The following is an 11646-nucleotide window of genomic DNA, read 5'->3' as shown; positions in this document are numbered from 1 at the left end:
GAGCAACACAATTACCCAAACGCTTAATGTGGTGAAAAGAAATGCTGCAGAAGGAGTGAGACAAAACATGGATGTCTTCTAATATGTGACCCAGGTCCGAGGCAAGGAGAGTTTGCTCCCTGATTGCGTTGATAATAATTTCAGAATCACCTTCAATCATTACTCGCTCAAAACCAAGTTCTTTAGCAAATAATAGGGCCCTACGTGCTGCTATCACTTCCACTGTCTCTACCGAAGTAGGCAAGGGAATCTTTTGTGAAAGGGCAGCCAAAACCAATCCAGCCGAGTCCTGAACAACCAAGCCAAGGCCAGCTGAAGATTGGGTCGAGAATAAAGCGCCGTCGAAGTTAACTTTCACCAAACCTGGCGGGGGAGGTTTCCAACGAACTGAGCGAGCTGTACGAGGGATCTTTGAGTGGATGGGGCGTAGGTGATTGAACTCATGCACCAACGCCCTGGCCTGGTCTGGGATTTTTTCAAGGCACAACCCACCTTCACCGAAAGCAACTCTGTTTCTGGACATCCAGAGCAGAGACATGGTATTGGCAAAAGTCTCAATGCAACTGGGGTCTTTGAATGCTAAGTGCATTAACTCCAAAAAGGATGTGTTGGGCGAAGTAGCATCCTTGAGGATAGCGAACTATGGGAGCCAGACCGAGTCAAGTTTTTTGCACGACCATAACGCATGGGTTATGGTCTCTGGTTCAAGAGAACAGTTGGGGCAGGTGCCATCAATAAGGAGCTTTCTACGCACTTGGTTCGCCTTTGAGGGGAGGGAATCGCAGCAAGCACGCCAGAGAAGAGTGCGAATGCGATTTGGGACATGGAGTTTCCAGATTTGCTTCCACACATCCCTGTTTCCGGAAAGGTCGGAGGCACCTGGCGCCTCAACAACATCAACCTCACGAAGCAGCTTGTATCCAGATTTGACCGAGTAAGTCCCACTGCTGGTTTTTGGCCAAAACAACCAATCCGGAGTGTCCGCAAGACTTAAAGGGATAGCATTAACTATTTTTACCTCAAAAGGGAGGAAGATAACATCAACTAGGCCCTGTTTCTAGCAATGCAGCTCATGGTCAATTAAGTCCGCCACCAACATGTCCGGGTCATGACCAAGGGTGGGAGATAGAACTTTACCCGAGCCCACACCAGGCAGCCAATGGTCCTTGAACACCTTAATAGACCGACCGTTACCAACCCGCCACTTCACACCCAAAAGGACGGTGTCTCTGCCCTTAAGGATGCTATTCCAAGCAAAGGACCCCTGGTTGTTCTGAACCTCAAAGATTGAGCTGTGAGGGAAAAATTTTGCCATAAAAAATCTATAAAACAGAGAGTCTTGATTGGTGGTTAGCCTCCACACTTGTTTTGCCAGTAAGGCATCATTAAACTTCTGGAGCTCTCTGAAACCCATGCCATCTTCTAGCTTTGACCGACACAGCGAGTGCCATTTCACCCAATGCACCTTACGCCGGCCACCCCTTTGGCCCCACCAAAATTTGCGGATCATAACCTCAATATCGTGACAGAGAGTAGAAGGTAGTTTAAAGCAGCTCATTGCGAAAGACGAAAGAGCTTGGATAACAGCTTTAATGAGGACTTCCCGACCGGCCTAGGGAAGGAGCTTTTCCTTCCAACCCTTCAATTTGGACCACACCCGCTCTTTTATGTAAGCAAAAATGGCCCTCTTTCCCCTTCCCACAAAAGATGGAAGACCCAGGTACTTCTCATACTGCTTTATCTCAGGAACACCAAGCATATTCATGATATTTTCCTGAGTTTCCGAGGAGGTAGCCTTGCTGAAAAAGAGGGTGGTTTTGTCTCTATTAAGCTTTTGGCCTGAGACTACCTCATAATCTACAAGGATGGCCTGAATGTGATTGCACTCCTGAATTGAAGCCCTGCAGAAGAGAAGACTATCATCTGCAAAAAATAGGCGGGTTAAGCGAGGACCGTTTCTACATAATGAGATACCTCGAATAAGCCCATCATTGGCTACTTTCACAATAAGAGCATGTAAACCTTCGGAGCAAAGGAGGAATAAATAGGGTGAGATTGGGTCACCTTGCCTAATTCCTCTAGAAGGCACTATTTTTTCCAATGGTTCCCCATTGATCAAAAGGGAATAAGAGACCGTTGTGATGCACATCATCATCAAATCCACCCATTTTCTATGGAATCCCATACGTAACATTATCTGCTTAAGGAAAGACCACTCAACCCGGTCATAGGCTTTGCTCATATCAAGTTTAAGAGCCATAAATCCAACTTTCCCAGGTTGGTGCTTCATATAATGGAGGGTTTCGTACGCCATCAAAATGTTATCTGTTATGAGCCGCCCAGCCGGAAAAGCACTTTGATTTTCTGATATTATGCCAGAAAGTATCCCCTAGAGTCTATTGGCTAGCACTTTAGACACTAACTTGTAAATAACATTACATAAACTGATAGGTCTAAATTCAGAAATTTTTTTAGGGCTCTTAACTTTAGGAATGAGTTATAAAAGTATGGTTAATTTCAGCGGGCAAAGAGCAATTATTAAGGCAGTTTAGAACAGCAGAGGAAACATCATCACCAACAATAGACCAATAAGATTGGAAGAAAGTAGGAGGTATACCATCCGGACCAGGTGCCGAGAGAGGCTCCATAGATTTGAGAGCAGCTTCCACCTCGTCTCTTGAGAAGCTACGTGTTAAGTCTCTGTTCATATCCAAAGTAACCACTGGTAATATCGACTCAAAAATGGGATGGCCCTCTTCGGGAGAACTAGTGGTGAAGAGATCCTGAAAGAAAGCAGTAGCAATCCCCTGTATTTGATGCTCAGCAGTGCACCAAGTATGCTGGTCATTCCGCAGCCCATGGATTTGATTTCGCTTATATCTCTGAGATGCTCTACTGTGAAAGTAACGGGTGTTGCTATCTCTCGTTTGCAAGTACAGGGACCGTGCCCTTTGAATCCACATCAGGCTTTCCTTGTCAAGGAGATCATTAATCTTTAACTTCAGAATACGGACCTGATCATATGAGGCACCCCTAGCTGCTGCCTCCTCAGCCAACACCAACCTTTTTGAAGCCTCAACTAATTGTCTTTTTATGCTGCCAAAGGACTGGCTCCACACAGTCAGTTTTTCCCCACAATGTAATATTTTTGACGAGGCCAGAAGCACGTTACTCTCAAATGATGGAACTCCCTAAGTATCAACAATTGTATTCCTACAGCCCTCTTCTTTCATCCACATGCTCCCAAAACGAAATGGTTTCTTGGGACAGGGCACTATACCTTTAGGTTTGATGATTATGGGGTTGTGGTCGGAAGCATTGGAGTGCAGGTGTTGTACCCGTGTTGCTGGGAAAAACTCCAGCCAAGAGGGAGTAGCAAAGGCATGATCCAGCCTCTCTAAAATCATTGAATTCCCCCTTTTACCTTTCCAAGTGAATTTTCTGCCTGAGAACCCAAGATCAACAAAACCGAGCTCATCCACAACATCCCTAAAAGCTTCCATCTCAGCTTCCCCCCTTGGCGAGCCACCAAGTTTCTCATGGGCTCTTAGAATCTCATTAAAGTCCCCTGTACATACTCAGGGGATATTGTACTTATTGTTCAAATTACGTAAAAGACGCCAAGTCTCCACCTTCCTCCTTGAATCTGGGAAGCCATAAATGCCTGTGAATCTCCAAGAATCAGCTTGCCCAACATTCACAATCGCATCAATAAAATTAGGAGAAGAATCCACAACTTTGATACTTATTGAATTTTTCCAGAGAAGAGCCAAACCACCAGCTCTTGTAACTCTGGTCACCACCCACTTCTCCTCAAAATTTAGTTCATCACACAGTTTATCAAGCCTAGCTTTATCTGCCCAAGTCTCGGCTAGGAACAGGACAGAGGGGTCTTGTGCTCGCACAATGTTAGCAAGCTCTCGAATCGTACGGTGGTTCCCAAGCCCCCGCACATTCCAACACATGCAACTCATTGCTCTCGGCGGGGCTGGGAACCAGCCTCCACCGTTGGGATGATGTTTTCTTTCTGGGCAGAAACATAATTTACTCTACATTTTGGTGGTTTTGCATCACTGTGAGGAAGAAGAGAAATTCTCTTACCTAGTGTAATGTTGAGAGCTTCTGATTCATCACTTATGCCTACTTGTCTTTTTATCTGAGCCCATTGCGGAGAAGTTTTTGGTACTGGGTTATCATGGGAAGGGCTTAAGTTAGAAATATTGGCAAGTGGGCCTATTGAGTTCGGCAGGGGAATGGATTTTGATGGGCCAGAGATGAGAGGGCCCAATGGGTTTAATATTTCACCACAGCTTACAGGGGGGACGTCGAACATGGCAATCTTCTTGTCCAGCTCATCTAAAGTCACTTCAAAATTCTTTCCCGCCTCAGATGCGTCTACCAACCCCACTGAATTGGCGTACACGTTACCTCCTTCTGTCTTGTCAACCTGACTCTCCTCTAGAATCGCCGAATTTGTCTGCTGAGAATTCGGTTCCTTCATGTCAGTTGGGTTTGGAAACTCCGCCTGCTTTTCAGGCCATACCACCTCAGGCAAAGGTTTGTCCGTTCGTAGTACCACCACAGGCCTTTTGCAACCTTGAGCCTGGCTTAATGGAGAGTTATCTTTCTTTTTTTTTTTCAAATATTCCCGGAACCGTGATAATCTTGCTTCTTGATGGCACAAAAGGTGAAGCTTTAATCCAAGGGCCATATTGCTGCTTATCTGTACTCAGATTACCCTTACTTTCCATCAATAAATCACAACTCCGATCATCATGGGTTAGGCAACCACACCAAAAACAGAGGTTTGGGAGCCGTTCGTATTTGAACGGAATCCATAGGTCCTTTCCATCATCTAGAGTAATCACCCTCCCCCTACACAGAGGCTTAGAAATATTCAAGGTTACCCTAACCCTTACAAACCTATCACCTTCCATGGCCGAGTTTTCCTCTCCACTTTTTACCGCTCCTATGGCTTCACAGAGTTGCTCTGCTACCCATCTACTCCTGAATCTAAGTGGGAGGTCATGCACTTGGACCCAAAAAGTAGCAAGCTCAAAGTTCATGTCTCTTACCTCTTTGGATCTGTCATACTCTAGTAAAATCACCATGTGTTTATCAAAGGTCCATGGTTCCCCTGCTAGGACTCGTTGCATCTCTGTTTTGTCCTCAAAAGTGAAGAGCACAATATGGTCGTCTTCTAACCTGACTTTAAAGCCCTTTGAGGCTCTCCACAGGGGGGAGAAAGTTTTTGCAATCGCCTCTAAGTTGAGAGCTCATCTGGTGAAAAACTTAGCTGTTAATCCCCACCCTGACACTGCTAGCGTTTCCAATAATCTAACGTTAGACCCTTCACAGTCTGATAGGTTGAGCTTGCTCCATGTATTTGTGAGGTCTTCCATTCGTGTGTTAACGAGATAGTTCAAGGAAAAAAGAAAAAACGTGATAAAAGTACCAACGAAGAAAGAACAAAAAGAAAGGAGAAGATGAATGGCGAGGCTCTGTTTCCCAGTGACCCAAGAAAAAACAACCCCACTAGCCTCCAAGTGAACTTGTCACTGAGAGGGACAAAAGCGCCTTCAAAGAAGGGACCACTATTCTACACCCACTGGAGAAGATGGAACCCACCTAACTGAAGCGAGAGAGAAACCCAAAAAATGAAGAATTTAAACAAGAGAAACGTTCTGTTTCAGGTCTGGAATTGTTGTTATTTATATTGTAAGCAATAACAATTTTTTATATTTACCGTGAACAAATAACTTGGAACATTACTACCTTTGATGGGAAGTTATTGGAATACTTTTTGGAATGACAACTTGTTAAGTTGGTAATTATTGCCAAAAGATTTGTAGCTCCTTACATTAGTTGATTTTCATTATGAGGAGAATCAAAGTTGGAATATCTATCTCACATTGATTGTAATTATTTAATTATCAAAAGAATTGGTAAATTATTATGCTTTTTGAATAAAAATTCATTTTAATTTATATGTTGAAAGGAAATTGTGCGGGCGGTTTTTGAATCTCCCGAAGGCTAGGGGCTTGGGCCTAGGGGGCAAAGCTCACTTCAATTAATTTGTTTAGAGATGGGTATGCAAATCAACTCGTGAATTCCTGGGACTAAAGTCTAACATGAGGTAAACAGGTCTAACACAAAGATGAAAAAGTGGAACAAATAAGCGGAAGGATTTTTGCTGAAGGAAAATCTTGTGTTAACGCTCCCTTGGCTGGTCGAGGAAGGTATTCCAAAGCTATCAACAACACAAGTATGAATAATTTTCTCTCTCCCTTTCTGTTTATAATAATTCTCGTCCCCTTTTGATGGGGATCCCCCCCCCCCCCCCTTAATGCAACTTATCCTTAATCCTGGCTGGGGGGGGGGGGGGGGAAGTGTTAGGTGAGTTATAAGCTATCTGGGTACTGTTCAAGCATCATCTCCCCCATAAATGCGATTATCATGGTTTGTACGGTGCATTTAATGTGAAGGTGATGAGGAAGCAGTGGTGTTGAGTGCTTCCTTAACACGTCTTGCTCCTCTTTTCATTCCCCTCCCCCTTAGTCCCCCGTCCTAGTCTGAACTCCTTGGTAGGTGCTAAGTTGTCTCCTCTTTCTCGGGGGAATAAGGGTTCCAACTCGGCCTCCTTCCCTCGGTGAGGTTGTCTTATATGTTTATTAGGCCCATACGATCCTCGGGGAAGGCCCACTAGCGGTGCTGTCCTCAATTCCCCTCCTACCAAAATCTTATGTCAAATTTCTTTAGCTTTAGTTGTATATAACTATGAGTAAAAGTAGTTAGCTTGTAACCATTGCATATGCATAGATTCATTGTACTTATTAACAGAATTTTATTATTATGATGCAATCAATTTTATTTTTATTTTTGCAAATAATTTATGAAAATTTGGTTATTATGAAAATATACTATGTGGGCTACTTTTTTGTACTCCCAGGGAAACTATTTGCGTACTTCCTATGAAACTTTTTGCAATCCTACATCGAAAGAATCTTCCCCCACTTTCTACCTTATAAGCGTGAAGTCGAAGAAGTAATATACTATTAGTTATCGTAAATAGTTTCCCTAGGAGTACAAAAAAGTAGCCCACATACTAAAATGGAATAGTCAATTGTTTAGAACATGAGAAATTATTTCATTGAAGTTTATACTTGAATTTATAATAAGTTTTAGCAAGAATATTTAAACTAATTTTAAATGAGTTGAAAGTAGTTTAAAATGGACTTAGAGATTTTTTTTTTTTTTAGAAACAAAATGGACTTAAAGTAGAATAGGATAGTAGAAGTAATTTAAGATTTAGGGACAGTTTACACAAAATTGGAGCATGAAAATTCTAATTGAAATGATACTTGACAAAAAATTAGAGTTTAATCGAACTATAATTTGAATCCTTTACTGATGTTCCATTTAAAAAAAAATTATATAGACTACCTATGAGTGCATTTAAAAATTAACAAAATTAAATAAATATTAAATTTTCATTTATATCTAATTTAATACCATCGATGTTTGGTTTTAAACTTGTATACGCATATTAAGCATGATTACTTTTCATAGAAGTTTGACAGTAATACTTCACAAACATAAAAAAAATACAAAAATACAAAAAAATTTAAAGAATTTTTTTTTTGTTATTTACCAAAATGCATTATACTTATATACTAATATGAATTCTAACAGTAGAATTACCAAAACATACCTTAACAATGTCTACTAATAATTGCAAAAGATAATATATAGGGGTAAAGTTTCTGAAATGGTATATATTATTAGATTCTATTTTTTGAATATAGGTAGGCACAAAACGTCGACGTTTCCGTTATTATTAACGAAAGTCGAGAGGCATTGTCCACCACACGTTGCACTAGCACCTTGCAAACCCATAAAGCGTAGAAGTCCAGAATCAGAATCCATTGAAATAGTCTCTCTGTGTCTCTTAGTTATACATGATGGGCTTGAAATTGGCACTGATGATTTCAGTGGCCACGATGTTGTACACGTGTCAAGCAGGCAGCAACCTCCACCCTCTGATTCTAATACCTGGGAATGGTGGGAACCAGCTAGAAGCCAAGCTAACCAGTGACTACAAGCCCTCGAGCCTGTACTGCAACAAGTGGAACCCAGTTCGGAAAGACAAGGAGGGTTGGTTCAGACTATGGTTCGACCCAAGTGTGCTTTTAGCTCCGTTTACAAAGTGCTTTGCTGAGCGAATGACTCTTTACTATCATCCTGATTTGGATGATTTCCGAAACGCACCTGGGGTCCAAACCAGGGTCCCTCACTTTGGTTCCACTCAGGCTCTTCTCTACCTCGACCCTTATCTCAAGTAAGCTCTACTTGTGCTCTCTCTTTCTTCATATTAAGCTGCCTCGATTTGGTCGTGGAGATAAGTTTTTGGTTCAGGTCAAAATAGCCATGGTAGAGTTACAATCAATCACACAACTTTTGTCCCAGCTCGCACGACGTGGTTCGTTGTGAGACAACTAGGAGTGGTGGAGATGTCGACGTATCTTTTTTTTTTTTTTTTTTTTTACCACTCACAAGTCATGTTTGCCGTGTGACGAGTGTCAAAAAAAGCACAAATAATGCATAGGGAGCCAGGATAATATCTTATCTGATCGTATCTTATCAGTTATCTCTCTTTTTTTGGGTATTTCGACTTTTTTTGAGAGTCAAAATAAATTGTTTTAAGCCTGAGCTTCCTGTATTTCATGAAATCTGATTTGGGCTAGGCCTACAATCACTATGGCTGTTTCGAAATATTAAATGAGAGAGAACTCGTCAACCACTTGTGTCTGGTATCATATGGGCTTTGAGATATTAGCCTAGCCCACCATGTAAAATGCTGGCAGTTTGACTTTGTGCTTACCATTTCAAAGCAATGTTTTCCATGAGGCCTTACTGCTTGCTGGCTAATCGTTTTGACTTGCATAAGCCCGCTAGCGTGTGAATCGATTTAAAAAATTTTAGTATTGTGTATTGAAACTTTGAAAGACACAAATATTTTATAACAAATATATAAGGTTTATTTAATATAGATTGAACATATTCAACAAATGATAATTTAATCGTTACTTATATAATAATTTATAATAAAAAAATCTAATTAAAAAAATCTAATTAAAATATGTGTAACATTGACATTGAAATTGGTTAAACTTAAAAGCAATAATACATAATATATAAACCAAAACCATAACTTTTTTTTTCTATCTTATTAGTCATTGCCTACTCAACTCATCTATGGTCCAAGTCATTGTTATCATCTTTTGCATCATCTTGCAAAATCATTTCTTCATTGTTTCTAACTATGATAAGATTAGCCTTTTTATGCTTTTCATTTATAATAAGTATGGTAACCCTTTAAATATAATTCTTTAAAGTGATGTACTATAGGCTCCCCAATTAAATTGAATTATGTGGTTACATTCTTATAAAGCAACTTGGTCCAATTTTTTGTACTCTGTCTGTATTACATTGATCAATGCAGTCACATGATTGAATTTAATTGAAGAATCTAAGTAAGGTACAACATCTAAAGAAGTGTAGTTAAACTTTGTACAAATAAGTAAACCATGTCAAATGATAGTAGCTAACAATATGCAACTGCAAATCTCCCAACGTTAAGAATGTGGACAGATTTGTTGTTAGTTCAAATGTCAACTATTTGGAGTTTGTAATATGGTTACTCATAGTGGCTATTGGTTGGCTATTTGGTATGCCAATTAACTTCAAAGTCAATGTTATCTCATTTTGAAAGGAAGCTACCTGTGATGAAATCTGTGGAAGGGGAGTATTCTCATTGTGTAGCTACTATTGCTGATTGATTCATTAAATGTGTGGTTAACAAGGTTATCATCCATCTGGATCAAAAAAAAAAATTATAATCTAATCATCATTTTGCTTTAGTACTAGCAAAAATTTATTTCTTATTCCTCTCTACTTTTTTCAATCTTCTACCTGTTCCTGATATAAGAAATAAAATAGTGTAGAAATTGAATTAGCAGACTAAATAGTGGAGTAAACAATTTGCGCGGCAGCTCAGTTTTTAACAAATCAGTGTCATATTTACAGGCACATTACAGCATACATGGCACCCCTTGTGGAATCTCTTGAACAGATTGGATATGTCAATGGCAAGACCCTCTTTGGAGCTCCATACGATTTTAGATATGGTTTAGCTGCAGAAGGTCACCCATCCCAAGTGGGTTCCAAGTTCCTACAAGACCTAAAGGATTTGATAGAAAAGGCAAGCACTTCTAATGGAGGAAAGCCAGTCATACTTCTCTCCCACAGCTTAGGAGGCCTGTTTGCCCTCCAACTTCTCAACCGAAACCCGTCCTCTTGGCGCCAAAAATATATCAAACACTTCATTGCACTCTCAGCACCATGGGGTGGCACTGTGGAGGAAATGCTAACCTTTGCTTCTGGGAATTCACTTGAAGTGCCACTAGTGGAACCATTGCAAGTACGAGAAGAACAAAGGAGCTCTGAGAGCAACCTATGGCTCATGCCTAATCCCAAACTATTTGGCAGTCAAAAACCACTTGTGATCACTCCAAATGCAACTTACTCGGCCTATGATGTTGCACAATTTCTCAGTGACATTGGATTTCCACAAGGGGTTTATCCTTATAAGTCTCGCATTTTGCCATTGACAGATAAATTAGTAGCACCTGGGGTGCCTGTTACATGTATAATTGGGAGTGGTGTAAGTACACCAGAGACTTTGTTCTACGGTGAAAATGGTTTCGATGAGCAACCAGAGATTGTTTATGGGGATGGAGATGGGACAGTGAACATGCTGAGCTTGTTAGCACTTGAATCACTATGGTCCAACGAGAAAAACCAAACTCTTAAGGTGATCAAAATTCGTGGGGTTTCTCATACATTAATACTGAAAAATAATGCTGCACTTGAGGAAATAATAGGAGAAATTTCAGGTATCAATTCAATTGCTGAGTATTATGTTGGGTACAGAATTAAATAGAGTTGTGATGCATAATGTAATTGGGCAACACCAGGGCGCTTCGAGAGTTGTTGATTCATTCTTTGTTTGATATAACTTGTTACCCAAAGGAAGGGAGAAAAACCAAATTAAAAGAAAAGAAAAAGGGTGATGAAGATTGTATTGAATCAACTCTCACGAAATTATCAAAATAATTTTTTTTTATAAATTATTAATGATATATGTTTTTATTCATATTCAAGTTATATTTAGAATAGTTTTATGATAGGTTACATTTACAACTGTTGAATTATATTATTTCCTTATACCTTCATACAACCGTACTTATAAAATATCAAAAGGCCAAATTACAACTTACCTCTATGTGGTTTAGTCAAAATTTAAGTTGCTTACCTGTGTTTTCAAATTTTGTACTTTACCCACCTAAAGTTAGCTCAATTAGACTTTTATAACCCATCTTTGCTAAAACCAAGGCTAAATATGTAATTTTGCTTCACTTTTATGTCTCTCTCCTCCAAAAATACAAAAAATATAAAAATACAATATCAAATAAGATAAAAAAGAATCCAACGGAATACTTGCATCATGAGATTTCAAACCATAGGTAAGCAATTTAAATTTCAACCAAACCACAAGTGAGTAAATTGTAATTTGTCCATATTAAA

The 11646-nt window shown here is 39.9% G+C and overlaps 1 protein-coding gene across 1 annotated transcript; it reads left to right on the top strand.

Annotated features, from left to right (window-relative positions):
* The first annotated feature begins 7831 nt into the window (after positions 1-7831).
* On the top strand, positions 7832-11217 carry LOC111987397 (lecithin-cholesterol acyltransferase-like 1). The gene is made up of 2 exons (XM_024019117.2): positions 7832-8338; positions 10087-11217. Exons 1-2 carry the CDS (start codon positions 7959-7961, stop codon positions 11000-11002), a joined length of 1296 nt encoding a protein of 431 aa, XP_023874885.1. The 5' UTR covers positions 7832-7958; the 3' UTR covers positions 11003-11217.
* Positions 11218-11646: the final 429 nt, after the last annotated feature.

The sequence above is a fragment of the Quercus suber genome, unplaced genomic scaffold, assembly GCF_002906115.3.
Source record: "Quercus suber isolate HL8 unplaced genomic scaffold, Cork oak 2.0 scaffold_428, whole genome shotgun sequence".
Lineage (NCBI taxonomy): Eukaryota > Viridiplantae > Streptophyta > Magnoliopsida > Fagales > Fagaceae > Quercus > Quercus suber.
This window is presented reverse-complemented; position numbering and strand designations above follow the sequence as displayed.